We start from the raw sequence: 15,381 nt of genomic DNA, 5'->3' as shown, positions 1-15,381 counted from the left end.
CTGTAACTCCAGTTCAGGGCTTGTGACACCCTCCCACAGTCGTATATGCAAGCAAAATACCAATGGACATAAAATAAAAATTATTATTATTATTTTTTTAAATATTTATTATGTATACAATATTCTGTCTGTATGGCTGAAGGCCAGAAGTGGACACCAAACCCCATAACAGATGGTTGTGAGCCACCATATGGTTGCTGGGAATTGAACTCAGGACCTTTGGAAGAGCAGGCAATGCTCTTAACCTCTGAGCCATCTCTCCAGCCCCAATAAAAATTATTTTAAAAAAGAATGCCAGATCTATTAATTTGTTTTCGGGATAATCATTCCCCTATGATGTATTCTTTTAATGAACTTCTTGGGGGGCATTTTGTAGGACAGATTTGTTAAGCTGTGTATGCACTCTTGAATGTCTAGTATGACACAATTTAAGAGCCATTATAGGACAGATGAAAGAGGAAATAACCTTAGTAGCTTGTTGAACTAATTAGTGGTAACAAGTAAGTGGAGTTGTGTTAGTTGTATTGAGTGTGCCTAGATCTTTCCCCCAACTACCCTTCACACACAGTGGAAAAGTGTTTAAACCTGTAAGGGGAATGTTTTATGGGCAAATTTCACTTAGCAATCTGAAAATGATTTTGAAAAAGTTTACTTGGCATTCGTTATACTTTTGTCTTGCACTAATTGGACATTCAAATTTTTAAATTTCCTATTTTCCTTGATAAAATACCAATGAAGAGTACATTACGGAATAAAATTGACTTTATTTTTTTTTTCTCCCCGATACAGAAGCTCCACCATGAGGCGAGGTGGATGGAGGAAGCGAGCTGAAAATGATGGCTGGGAAAAATGGGTGTGTTTAAAGATATTTAAATGTCTAGATAATTTTTGTTTCTTTTAGTTTATTATATGGCTTACAGTATAACATGTGACTTTATACCAACTCTGTTTTCTATAATGTATTGAAAACCTTAACACTGTTGATAAACTCTAACCTTTAAACTTCCTTTTACTGTCAAGAATTTTGACCTTAGGAAGTAAATATTCTTGCACACAGCAATTTATTACAGTTTATCTCACTAATGCTAATAATACTGAGAAACAGGAAAAATATATAAGTATCCACTAAGTAGGGTGTTGTCAGTTAATCATCTGTATATAGTAAAACACTGCAGTTATTACTTAGCTTTGTATGTTTTAACCTGGGATGATAGCCTTGATTGAATTAGTGGGTAATAAAGGAATATTGCATATGATTCTGATTTAGTGTTGTGAGACATAGAAAGAAGGCTTGAGATTAGCCTTCCAAAATGTTAGTAAATGGGGTTACAACAATCTTAATTTTCTTTTTATATCTATTTTCTGAAAAACAATTATAGTGAGCATGTACAATTTTAATAAACAGTAAAAACAAGTCATTTGCAGTTTGAACAAACTGTGCCACTATAAACTGTCACCTATAGCTTTACTTTAAAGACATAATCAAAACAGTGAAGCAAATTATTTTAAGGTTAAAAAAGAGACTGTTCATAAACATGTCATGGTGCATTTTTTTAAGTTACAAGTTTGTGGGAGGGAGGTGTTAACTGTTGTTGACTGATGTGCCGCACTTTTCTTGAATTGTAGGGTGGGTACATGGCTGCCAAAGTCCAGAAGCTGGAGGAACAGTTCCGGTCAGATGCTGCTAAGCAGAAGAAGGATGGGACACCATCTGCAATATTTAGTGGAGTTGCCATCTATGTCAATGGATACACAGGTTGAGTTATTTTTACTTTTTTGGTACCCAGTTTTATCATGAACCTTTTAGGATTGAGATTTTTTTTTTTAACTTCTATTCAATTATTTATCATGTGTATGTTTACTTTTCTTTTGTTCTAGTAAAATACCATGACCAAAGCTACTTATGGAAGAATTTATTTTTGCTTGTTTCCAGAGGGTTGAGACTCATTGTCAGGGAGGCACAATAGCAGAAGCAAGAAGCTGAGAGATCACATTTTCAACCTCACACATGAAGCAAAGAGCTTGAACTAGAATTAGGACTAGTCTGCATACTCTCAGAGCCTGCCCTCAGCAAGGTGTACTCTATAACCTAACAAGTGTTCAGGTATTTGAGCCTATGGGAGATTTTCTCATCCAAACCACTATATTCCATTCCTGTTCATCAAAGATTAGTAGTCACTATAGTAATGCAAAGTTCATTTAATCCAACTTCGAAAGCCTTTATAGTGTTCCACAGACTCAGTAATACCCCATGAATTCTAAAAGCAGGTCACTTTCAACATACAATGGCACAGAATATTCCTACAAAGAGGAATGGGATCATAGTAAAGAAATGCTGCATCAAACAAGACTGACAGACACAGTAGGATAAACACCAAACCTCTGCCTTGGCAGTTCCCACCCTGTGGGTCAAGACCCTTTTACAGGGTTGCCTACGACCATCAACCATCGGAAAGCAGATATTTATACTACGTTTCATAACAGTATTAAAATTGGTTACAAAGTAGCAACGAAATTAACTTTATGATTAGGCGTCACCACAACCTGAGTAACTATTAAAGGGTCACAGCAGCCGGGCGGTGGTGGCGCACGCCTTTAATCCCAGCACTCAGGAGGCAGAGGCAGGTGGATCTCTGTGAGTTCGAAACCAGCCTGGTCTACAAGAGCTAGTTCCAGGACAGGCACCAAAACCACAGAGAAACCCTGTCTCGAAAAAACCAAAAAAAAAAAAAAAAAAAAAAAAAAGGGTCACAGCATTAGGAAGGTTTAGATGAATCCACCCTCCAGCTTTTTCGTCTGTAAAATATCTCTCTCATAGGCTGGTTCCACGCCTTGTATGTAACTCTCCCTGGCAGTTGTCTCACAGCTTCGGGACCTCCAGCACCTTAGACTGACTGCAACCTAGGCTTCATATTTATAGTTTGATGAAATGGCCTCTAGGTGCTTTCATGCAGGGTCTCAAGATCAGTGTTGGCCCTGAAGTCCTTTAGGGTGTGTGTATGTGATTTCCCAGAGAAAGAATCTGATGTTCATATTTGTCTGTAAAAGGGTATACACGTAACAGAACATTTTAGTTGCCAAAGAAGGTAAGGAAAAGGCCATAATTCTCAGTTTAGAAATGGTATTCACTTACCCTTTCGTTGTTGTTTCTGTCTCTTCTACCAGCTGTATCTGCTCTTACTGAATCTAATATCTGGAATGGATGAGTAGTTTCTTGTTTGTAATTTGGAGATGAATGACTTGAAATTCTAATTACTTTTTATACAGTTTTAGCTGTGAACTTCCTGTTTCAAGACTTGGCTATGCACCCACTTTTGGACATGTATTGTGTCTGTCCCATCAAGTTTTGTTTTTTTCCCCCAAATTATTTTATTTTCCTTTCTTTTGACATGAAGTAACCTCTTCCTGGGGTTTCATTTATCCAACCTAGGTATTTGATCAGTTAGCACTTGTCCTTTGTCATTGGCTATGCTCTCCAAAATTTTCTTAATTCTTTGAGTCTTTTTATGATCATTTTTTGTGTATGTTTTTCCTCTTACAGTGAATAGTTCTTAATATTTATGTCAGTATTATTTTTTTAACCTGCTGCTCAGCTGCCTGATACCTGTTTATAGTTGAAGGTCTCTGTTCATACATCACTTTTGCTTGATTGTCTGTCTAAGGAGGGCCTGTTTGTTCGTCCCGGCTGCCCAGCTAGCTTAGACCTGAAATAATCACACAGAAACTGCCAAATCACTGCTTGGCCTATTAGCTCTAGCTTCTTACTGGCTAACTCTTACATCTTAATTTAACCCATCTCCATTAATCTGTGCATCACCACGAGGTTGTAGCCTACCAGCAGAGTTTCAGCATGTCTGTTTCTACTGGTGACTCCATGGTGTCTATCCAACTCTGCCCTTCTTCCTTCCAGCATTCAGCTTAGTTTTTCCCACCTAAGTTCTGTTCTTCCCTGCCATAGGCTCAAAGCAGTTCTTTATTCATTAATGGTAATAATCACAGCATACAGAGGGAAGTCCCACATCAATTGTCTGTTTGTCTTCATACTGATTTAGATGATTTCACATTGTTCCTCTGGGGTTATGGCTCTTAATGTATCTGAATATTAGCACTCATTAAACCTTTGCATGGTTCACTGTTATATAAAAGTAACAGCTAAATTTTCCTAACTGTTGTATTGTACTGTTGCCAAAGTGGTGACTAGACCTAACCATTTCAGGAGAGGTTTACTGAGTTAAAATTAAGTATTAATCAGTTGACATGCTTGCTTGGCTTAGTGAGGGCAGAGCATGCTGGTTGTAATTGTAAGTTTTATGGATAAAGCATTAACCCTGAGTTTATATTCCAGTTGCTCAAATCCTCACTGTCCTTGGTTTTTATTAATTTTGTGGATGTTTTTCAAGATGTGTTCTGGTATATCATGGCCAGAAGACAATCTCAGCTATTCCATAAGAGCTTTTGAAGGAATTGTCTTACTCTCTAATTTGCTAGCTAAATAACAAGGCTGGTTGGCCAAAGAGCCCAAGCTGTCTCCCTAGTGCTTGAGTTATAAGTGTATGCCACCTGGACTGGCTGCCTTTTTTTTCCCTATGAGTTCCGGAAATGGAACTTACATAGATCCTTTTCATTGCAAGTACATTATTAAACTGAACTGTCACTTTAGCCCTCATTGTGGTTTTAGTTTGCATTCTCTTTGTGGTTATTGTGTTAGACTTTCATGGATAAGACATAATTCCAGAAAGTAACAGTTTTAAGAAGGAAAGATGTTTGTTGGTTCATGGACTTAGAAGTTTGGGGAGAAACATGACAGTAGGATGGCCTGGGAGAGAAGCTGTGCCCTGTGGAGCTCAGGAAACAGAAGACATAGGAAGGACATGGTGCCTTTCCCCAGTGACTATACTACGTCCCGGAATACTCTCCTATCTCGTAAAGTTTCCAGTTTCCACAAGTAGTTCTACCAACTAGCTACCGAGTTCCTAGTGCATGGCTCTTCAGGGAGTACATTTCATATTCAGACTTTGTAGTTTACCAGACAGTCTTTTATTGGTTCACTATTCATTCATTCATTCATTCATTCATTCATTTATATCTTTCCTAAACCATCTTCATGTCAATTTTGGAGTAGTAGTATTTTGTTGTTGTTGTTGTTATATTTTGAAACAGGGTTTCTCCAAAACTCTGATTGTCCTGTAACTTTACTCTGCAGACTGGGCTGGCCTTGAACTCATAGAGTTCCACCTGCTCAGCTTCCTGAGTGGTGGGACTAAAGATGTGCATCATCATGCCCAGCACATTTTTTTTTCATTTTTTTTTTAAGAGCTCCCCCCTCCATGGTGTTTTTGATTTTTGAAAACATATTCTAGGTCTTACTGTTGTGCTTGTGGTTTGCTAACTTCTCAGGGTTTTTTGTTTTTCATCTTGACATTGTTTTGCTGGGTCAATATAATTTTAATAGTAAGTTTCAATTTAGCCACTTTTTTAACTTTTTAAAAAAAACTTCTAAGGGGCTGGAGAGATGGCTCAGAGGTTAAGAGCATTGCCTGCTCTTCCAAAGGTCCTGAGTTCAACTCCCAGCAATCACATGGTGGCTCACAACCATCTGTAATGGGGTCTGGTGCCCTCTTCTGGCCTGCAGGCATACAGACAGAACATTGTATACATAATAAATTAAAAAAAAAAAAAAACAAAAAACTTCTAAGCTAGACGGTGGTGGCGCACGCCTTTAATTCCTGTACTCCGGAGGATCTCTTGTGAGTTCAAGACTAGCCTGGTCTACAATAGCTAGTTTTCTAGGACAGGCTCCAAAGCAGCACAGAGAAAACCTGTCTCGAAAAACCAAAAAAAAAAAAAAAAAAAAAAAAGTTTGCTTTTTTCTAAATTTATGTTTACTTGTTGTTTGGAGGTTGCTTGTAGAGGTCTAGAGGTCAGAGGACAATTTTTAGGAATCAGTTGTTCTTCAGTTTATCGCATGCATCTCTGTAGTCAGATTCAGATTGTCAGGCTTGATGCCGAACAGAATTTAATGTGTACAAAATACCTTGCTAGGGCTAGGATAATAACCAGTGTTAGACCTGTAGATGAGTTGGTAGAATCGACGTCTTCACTGTGTTTTCTAGCCAGTGAATCTTCTCCTCAACTTACTCTATTTTAGCTGATTGAAAAAATATACTTTAGACTCTCTTTGAATACTAGGAAATATGTTTGGAAAGATGGTTGGGTTTTACAACAGATGATCTGTGAGTTAGGTGTGAACAAAGGGAAAAATGCCATAGGAAGCCTTTGAGTGATGATTAAAGGCGTGATAGTCTTACTTGGATTCTTGCTCTTAAATTTTATAATCTTTGTCAATATGTTGATAAATTTGACTCAGCTTTTATGAATCTGTCTTTGTACTTGTAAAGTTTTGTTTCTGTTCTTAGCCTCTGATGAAAATTTCCTTCACTCCCTTTTCTGTGAATTGGTTTTGGGAGTTTCCATGAAGACCCAGGTTAAATCAGAGTTTTCCTTTCTCTAAGCCAGTCTATGGTATTTAAGTGTATGTTCTTATTGCTAGAAATACTTTGTTTGAAACCTGAGTTTCATATCTTTTCTTTCAGGAAAGCCCATTTTGTGAATTGGTAGACTAGAGAGCACCTTGGAACCTTTGGTTTTCTGTTCTTTTACTTTCTCTCTTGATGTGCTCATCCCTTCAAAGTGTTATTCCTTAAGGAATCCCTCTCTGACTGCCTTCCGGCTGCTGAGCCCTATTCCAGCTTTACCTGTATTACATGTATTGTACCAGACTTATGCTTGTTTATCTGACTTCATGTAGAGCGCAGGCTTGAGTTGGCTTCTTAGAATTTCTTAGGCTTATATAACAGAGTCATGATGAAAACAACTTAAAGAGATAGGGAAAAGGTATTTTAACTCACAGTATCAGAGACTTGGGTTTGGAGGGGTCAAGGCAGGAGAGCTACCCCCAGGTAGAGAAGACAGAGAGTGGTGGTGCTAGTTAATTTCCAAAAACATGAAATCTCAGTATAAAAATGTTAAATGTTCTAAAATGTTTCAAACATTTGCCTTATTAGTATTTGATTCTTGTTTGAGGCACTTGTTTGCTCTTCTAGATGTCTCTTAAGAGTAGATGTTTTTGTTTTGGTGTCTCTTGCAGACAGGAGAAAATAATGTGCAAGGCAGCATAGCTTTATCAATCATTCTGTTATTTTATCTCCCAGCATAGCCAGGGGGAAAGTGAACTAGTTATGTTCTATAAGCTCTCCTATTTAAGGGATTATTCAATCTAACATTCTGCCCCTTGTACATTAAACTATTAATGTATTTTAATACCTTTTTTTTTTAACAGATCCTTCTGCTGAGGAATTGAGAAATCTAATGATGTTGCATGGAGGTCAATACCATGTATATTATTCTAGATCCAAAACAACACACATTATTGCTACAAACCTTCCTAATGCCAAAATTAAAGAATTAAAGGGGGAAAAAGTAATTCGACCAGAATGGATTGTGGAAAGGTAAGTTTAATTGTTGGTTAAATTTTAGTTTGGCCTATTGAGTTCTTTAAAAATTACAGTGCTTGGCCGGGTGGTGGTGGCGCACGCCTTTAATCCTAGCACTCGGGAGACAGAGGCAGGTGGATCTCTGGGAGTTTGAGGCCAACCTGGTCTACAAGAGCTAGTTCCAGGACAGACTCCAAAGCTACAGAGAAACCCTGTCTCGAAAAAACAAACAAAAATATATTACAGTGCTTATTATTTCTGTTGGAAAACTGGCCCTACCTCTTAAAGGTTCTACCTTTTGAATAACATGTTTCTGCTGACTAAGTCTAAACACAAGGTAATTCTTGGAGGGCATTTCAGATACAAAACTGTAGCTTCATGTGTTGCAGCATCAGAAGTCAGAAAGCAGAGGAGATAATACAAACAAGCCTCAGGAAGCAACTATGATCTGTTGAACAAATATGTATGTACTTAGGTGTTAGGGCAGAATTCTTTGTACCTCACTCCCTCATGAAGCTTTCTTTCTATTAGGAGAGACTTTACAGTCAGTTTCATCCAGAGTATCTTTTTTTATTGTGTTTATGTCGGATAATTTTTGTTAACTTTACACAGGCTAGACATTTGGGAACAGGGTACCTCAGTTCAGATGTTCTCCCCATCAGCTTGGCAATAGGCAAATGGAACATTTTCAGTCTAGTGTAAACTCTGGGAAGTCTAGTGTGTTCCTGGGAAGTGGTCCTGGCATATGTAACAAAGCAACGCTTTTGCATGGCCTCTCCTTCAATTCCTGCCTCCAGTTTCTGTCTTGAATTCCTGCCCTGACTTCACTTTATGATGGAAACAAGGTGAAATAACTCCCTCCTCCCCAAATTGCTTTTGGTTATTGTGTTTCTAACAGCAATAGAAAGCAAACTAAGTAGTATATAGTACTATTACAACACAAACCCTGTTTTGAAAAACAGAAGAGAGAGAGGGAGGCACCTTGATAGTAGAAAAAGCTATCCTTGGGCTCTGGGCATACGTTTCAGTTCATTTTTAAGTCGAATAATTCTCTATCCATATAATCTGGATTTAGAAACTTTATACATTTATTTGAAACCTTTGCTTCCTCTTTTGTAAAAGAATGTGGGTGCCAAAGAGTTGGCTCGGCAGATAAAGGCCAAGCATCTAAGTTTGGTCCCAATGGATTCACGTGGTAGAAGGCAAGAACTGACTCCTGCAAGTTGTTCTTTGACACACAGACACACACTTATAACTACACACATGTACACACACACACATTTAACTCTCTAACAAACAAAAACCTGATGTTATATATGTATCTGTGGTTATGTGAAGCTACTGTCATTAACCTATATTCTGTAAACTGTTATAACAGAATTTAAATTCTAAAAGTTCAAAAACACTTTTACTACTAGAAAGTGAGCCATATCTAGCAGATTAAGAGGTCTGAAAATTTTGGGGAAATTAAATATGAAGGCCTATCCCTAGACCATCCCACTCATTCCTTCTTGTGTTCTATTATGTGGGATTGAAAATCGTAACTTTTAGCCATGTGTCTCCTTATAGTACTAAATCAGAGTAAGAAATTAGCCTCACTCCAGAGAAGAAATGGGTTGTCACAGGAAGTTCTGATTTTCTTCCCTGGCTAGATTTTGAATGTGAGTTTGTAACACTTTGATTTCAAAAGATGGAGGGAAACTTGACAGTAGGAGAAACAGGGATGAGAGAGCTCTTGCTGAGTGGGGTTTTTTCTGCTTACAGTGATGTTTTTCATTATTATAGTTATTTTCTTTTCATCAGCCCTTGCTGAATACAGCTAAGAAGATAGCACAATAGGTAAAGCAGCTGGGATGTTACACATTTTAAAACAGGGTTTTATTAAGGTTTAGAATTAGTGCTCAACCATCTTTTTAAATGACTATAAGTAACCTAGATGGCCTGTTGGTCTCATTTTTGGATAAGAAGGTAAAATCAGTAACCCAAGAAATAGAGCTAGATTTAGAAATCAGATTTTCTGACTCCTGTGTGTGTCTAATCTACACCATACCATTTATCTGGGCTTGGAATAGAAGAGTAGACTCCGGTGTAACTCGATTATTTTTCACATGTATCTTATGTGTGGGTGCATCAGTCTTAGTATATACAGTAAATCCCAAATGTATGTCATTATAGCATGAAATAGATTTGGTTAAATTATATAGAACTTTTATTTTTGTACACTACTTGTAGACATGTTGATCTCAGCAGCATATAAATGAGATTTTTGTCACATATATTTGTTATTTAATGGCTGGTACATATTATTTCTGTAGTTGGTTTTTCTCTTTAACTTTGAGCAGTTTTAAAAGTATTTCGAGTGTTGCTTTTATTAGAATCCCCTAAGTGTGTCATTAAACCTGAGCTAATACAGACGTGATTATAATGCCTTGACTTCCAAGAGACAGGGGAGTCCTTTAATGAGAGGTCTGTGTACATTAAAGTATTCGATTTTTCACTGAAATATTTGTCTTGCTGTTTCCATGAGACAAACTTAATGTGAACTTTGAAACGTAGTTTAGAGATGTTTTTATGACATATCCTACTGGTCCATCTACCCTGTCATGTGCATGGGAGCACAAATAAAGTTTGTCCTGTGTTTTACTGATTGATTTTGGTTCTCTTTGCTAGAATCTCCGTATTCTATTTCCTACCATGGGAATCAGTCTCCTGTGGTTAAGTTCATACATTGTGTCTGGATGGGGAGAGGTGAAAGTGTTGTTTTATTTGAAGTTATGCCAACTCAGTGCAGTTTGTTAGCAAGACTGAGTCCCAAGGCTTATCCTTTTTTTCCTCCTAAATCCTCAAGCAGTACTATATTAACTTTTTTATAATGTACTTATAATGTAGATTTCATACTTGACATGGATTAAAACTTGGGCTTGTAACTGTAGTCAATATAAATCTAAGTGTGTATTCCACATTTAATCTTGATGTACATTATTTTGCATCACTACAACATTATTCTGAGATTATTTTTGCTAGATTAACACCAGAGTTTCAGGGTGTCTATCAACCATTTATAGGTGGTACCCTACTAGAAATTATGCTCTTGGGCTGGAGGGTCAACTGTAAGAGTACTGGCTGCTCTCATAACTGTAATTCCAGTTCAAGGCATTTGGCACGCTCTTCTGGCCTCCATGAGTACCGAGAATACATGCAATTCAGACACATGCATGCAGAGCATTCATACACGTAAAATATATGTTCTCTTCATAGCATAAAGAATGAAGAAAACAATGTGTACTATATATAGGACAAAGAGCAGGAAACTGTACCTATATTGTTCTTTTCAAAGCTTGTGATATCTTGATGTGTAACTGGAAAGTTTAGGTGATTGAGGGTTTGCAAAGTGGATTGTAGACAGAAGTTTCTGTTCTGCCCAGTCCCCCAGCCCAAATAAACACACAGAGGTTTATATTAATTATAAACTGTTTGGCCTGTTGCTCATGATTATTCCTAACTAGCTCTTAAAACTGAAATTAGCCCATAATTCTTAACTGTGGCTTAGTATCTTTTCTTGCTTCCTTTGCATCTGTCTGGTGCCTTTCCTCTTCCCAGAATTCTCCTGTTCTGGTTGTCCTGCCTATACTTCCTGACTGGCTACTTACCAGTCAGCGTTTTATTAAATCAATAATAATGACAAATCTTCACAGTGTACAAGAGCATTATCCCACAGCACTGGATTTCAGTTTTGGATATATAAGGATTCTTAATGAGCCAGGTGGTGGCAGCGCATGCCTTTAATCTCAGGTCTTCAGTGACAGGTGTATCTGAGTGAGTTTGCAGCCAGCCTGGTCTACAGAGCTACACAGAGAAATCTTCTCTCATTTAAAGAGAGGGATAGAGAGGGGGAGATTGCTTAATGGTCAGGTAACTAGTAGTTACTTTCTTGGCATATACTTAGACCCTTTGTTATCTGAAGTCTCCTTTTGAAAAGGGAATGTTCATACCTGAATGACTTTGCAGGTGTTCATTGATGGTTTTCTGATCGAGAATGACTACAAACATTGACCAGATCTATACAACATTTGATTTGTAGAATTCTTGCATGCAAATAAAGCGCTGTTACAGATGCACGGAATATTTATTTTAATTTTTGAAAAAATTTTCAAATTTGCTTGTAATGGCTTATTTTAAATTATTAACAGTTGATAAGGATATGAGTCAGGCAGTGGTGGTGCACATCTAGAATCCCAGCACTCAGGAAGCAGAGGCAGGTGGATCTCTGAGTTTGAGGCCAGCCTGGTCTACAGAGTGACCAGGCTCCAATGATACACAGAGAAATCCTGTCTTGAACCCACCCCCCCCACACACACACAAAATGATTCAGAAAACTTGAGACACAAAGTTTACTTCGAGAGAAAATTTTACCCAGACTACATGGAAGGTAAAACAGGAATCAAGGCTCATTAAAGGTGGACCTGATATCTTGTACTTAAAATTCCAGCACTCAGAGAGGCAGGAGGGCTTTGAGTTCTAGGCTAGTCTGTGCTAAGTGCTAACACTCCTGAACATGGAGATCAGGAATGGTCAGGTTTGTTTAACTGAGGACCAGAATTTAATATCAAATGACATGGAAAACTCACTGTTGTAAGGAAATATGTAGTAGCATTTTCTGTTAAAGTGAAGAATACATAACCTCTTCTCTGATTTCAATATTTAGACTCTCCTCCCTTTTTTTCTTTTGTTAAGAATAGTTTATAATATAGAGTTCCTTGTGTTTAAGTGAAGCAGAAAACAGTAAATATTAGATTCTATGAGAAAAATATGAAAAATATTGTGTTGCCTGTCAGCGTACCTGTTCATGTATGTTCGTATGTATGTAAAAGGCTGAAAAGTTGATGTTAGGTAAGAAACATGAGAAGGCGCCCTTTTGTTTTGTTTTATATTTTAAAGACAGGGTCTCTCATTGAACCTGGGTGCCATTTCAGCTAGACTGGCTGATATAAGATTCAGAAATCCTCCTGCCTCTGCCTTCCTAGAGCCAGGATTATACAGTGGACTTTTTATGTGGGTGCTTGAGATCCAAACTCAAGTCCTCATACTCATGTGGCCAGCACTTAAGACTGACCCCACTCCCTACTTGTATACATGGGTGTGATTTTGTGCTATCCCTTTCTCATCGCCCATGATGAAAAGGGTGGAGGGTTATAAGGATTCCATTTAAGTACCTGTGCTTGAGGATGCGGGAGTAGGTGAGTGTTCATAAAGAAAACTGTAAGTGGGTAAATCCATAGTTTGGCAATTAAGACCATAAATTATAAAAGGGGAAATTGATTTGATAAAGAATAAAATAATAGCCATGTGGTGGTGGTGCACACCTTTATCCCAACACTTGGGCGGCAGATGCAGGCTGATCTCTGAATTTGAGGCCAGCCTGCTCTACAAAGTGAGTTCCAGGGCAACCAGTACTTTTACACAGAGAAACTCTGTCTCAAAAAACCTGGGAAAAAAAAAGAATAAAGTAAATAAATGTCTAGCTTCAGAATTTTTGGTTCTGGTATTATTTTTTTAACTTGTAATTTTGATATAGTTTGATAATCCATTTAGTTCAATGAAACTTAAAATACGTTATAGCTGTATGTTCTTTACTGTTGTGATTTAGTAGTTTCAACATTTTGGATATAATCTGCAGTACATTCAGTAGGATTATTAAATATATTCCAGTATAATTACACAAAGGCATAGGCTGTACAGATACTTAGTTTGATTTGTAGAGTGTCTCATAAGGGTGATATATTTTCTGTGTTTTAGTTGTTGGGTCAATTTTAAAAATTGGTTGACACAGTTTAGTTATTTCCCACAAAGTTTGCTTTTTTCTCTCAAGCTGTTTCTACAGCTCTAGAGTACCAGAGTTCACTTACATTGGTAGTCACTGTGTTTGAGCTGTAGAAACATGTTTCTGCCCTCCTAAAGATCATATCAAATAATTTGTCTCTTACAACTCTGGTACACACACACACACAAAAATATAAATTATTCATTATTTTGATATTGAAATTCTTCATTTTGTCCTGAAATTCTTTTAATTTTTACTTTAAATTTTTTTTTACTTAAAAATTTCCACCTCCTCCATTTCCCTCCCCCTCCCCTCTCCCTCTTCCCCCTCCCTCTCCAGTCCAAAGAGCAGTCAGGGTTCCCTGCCCTGTGGGAAGTCCAAGGTCCTCCCCCCTCCATCCAGGTCTAGGAAGGTGAGCATCCAAACAGACTAGGCTCCCACAAAGCCAGTACATGCAGTAGGATCAAAACCCAGTGCCATTGTCCTTCGCTTCTCAGTTAGCCCTCCTAATATATCTAATATATATTAAAACCACTGAAATAGGAGAAGTATAATAGGAAACATGACCTGTTGCTAATGAAACCCTTAACTCTCTGACTTCTTGATGTTCATTTTCACCTATTGTGAAACTGATTGGTTTGCCTTTTTGTTTCAGCATCAAGGCTGGGAGACTCTTGTCCTACATTCCCTATCAGCTATACAGCAAGCCATCCAGTGCACAAAAGAGTCTCAACTTCAGTTCTGTTTGCAAGCATGAGGAACCAGTGCCGGGTCCAAGCAATATAGCCAAACATCTCAACAACAGGGTGTAAGTTTGTGTAGATATGAAAACCAACAAAAAACGATTTTAGCAGTGAGTAAATATAAAAACTGGGAATTCAGTTTTAATAATCGTCTTAAAATACGTGCAGAGCTGTCTTTCCTATAAATTATCTAGTTTTGTAATAAAGTTTCAGAGATACATTGCAAGTTTTTCTAATTATACTAGATTCTCTTAGTACATCTCATTTTTTGTGATTTTTTTATGAAAATAAGTATTTCCTCATAAGCAATTTTTTGTATATTGTTAACTTTCCCCAAAAACCAATTAACTGTACCAACTTATGCTCTGTGTGCATAGCAAAATAATGAAAATGCTTACATTTGCATATTACTTTTGAAAAATTAAAAATTTGTTATTTTAGGTATATAAATATATTAGCTATCGATTCTCAGTTATAGCTGTAGAGTGAACCTAGACTTTATTATTTGTTTTTAAAAATAGATAATGATTTAAGTTTTAATTGCAGTAATCTTGAGTTAATTGGTTTCACAGTTAAAGTGTTGTATTGCCCTAACTTGTACATCAAGTGGTTCATTATCCCTAGTCTTCTCCTTTGCTATTAAATTGCTTGCTTAGGGAGATGGATATAATTTTTTCTAAAAGATAAGGAATCTAACCTGGGAGGATCCATTATTACTGCCTTTTGTAATTTTTTTTTGTTCTTGTCACTTGTTATTTAACTAATATCATTTAGAACTCTACTCTAATTTTTTTTAATACACTTTGAACTGTGAATCTTCAAAATACTTTCAGAAAATACACCAATAACATGATGAAAATCCACATCTTGTTTTCCTTACCTGAATACAAGTAGAAAATAGATTTCTTTTTAAATTTATTTCTGTTGACAGTTTTAAATTTACCTTTAAGATCTGGCTTCTTAATACAAGTACACATAATTTTAGTTGCTTAAATATATGTTTCACTATATCTCTTACACAACTGTTCTCTAAATGTGCATTTGTCTAGTATGAGTTATCAGCACAAAAAGAATTTGTGTTATTAACAGTATATTTTCTTGCCAGTAGTATATGCATTTTTTTGTTGGATACACTACTATTGTGCATGTAAAGAATCATGAAATTTTGATGCAGAAAATCTAGCTGTCAGTTTTTGTTTTACTTAGTTAACTTTTCAGAGTTTGGTAAGGGCTAGCTATAGTTTGCATTTTAGATAAGTTTAGGTGGTTCTTCACTTCCTGCTCTTTCCTCATGTTAAGGGGCAGGCTTCCTCTAAAAAAGCTT

The 15,381-nt window shown here is 37.0% G+C and overlaps 1 protein-coding gene across 4 annotated transcripts in view; it reads left to right on the top strand.

Moving 5' to 3' along the window:
• Nucleotides 1-15,381, top strand: part of Rev1 (REV1 DNA directed polymerase) — a 71,843-nt gene that overhangs the window by 22,117 nt on the left and 34,345 nt on the right. For all 4 annotated transcript variants that reach the window (XM_057751168.1, XM_057751169.1, XM_057751166.1 and 1 more), the window contains exons 2-5: nucleotides 790-853; nucleotides 1,627-1,756; nucleotides 7,340-7,508; nucleotides 13,970-14,122. In XM_057751168.1, coding sequence (XP_057607151.1) covers nucleotides 800-853; nucleotides 1,627-1,756; nucleotides 7,340-7,508; nucleotides 13,970-14,122 — 506 coding nt within the window. In that variant the 5' untranslated portion in view covers nucleotides 790-799. The remainder of the gene's footprint in view (nucleotides 1-789; nucleotides 854-1,626; nucleotides 1,757-7,339; nucleotides 7,509-13,969; nucleotides 14,123-15,381) is intronic.

The sequence above is a fragment of the Chionomys nivalis genome, chromosome 19 (assembly GCF_950005125.1).
Source record: "Chionomys nivalis chromosome 19, mChiNiv1.1, whole genome shotgun sequence".
NCBI classification, from domain to species: domain Eukaryota; kingdom Metazoa; phylum Chordata; class Mammalia; order Rodentia; family Cricetidae; genus Chionomys; species Chionomys nivalis.
Note: the sequence above shows the minus strand (reverse complement) of the source record. Positions and strands in the feature narration are given on the sequence as shown.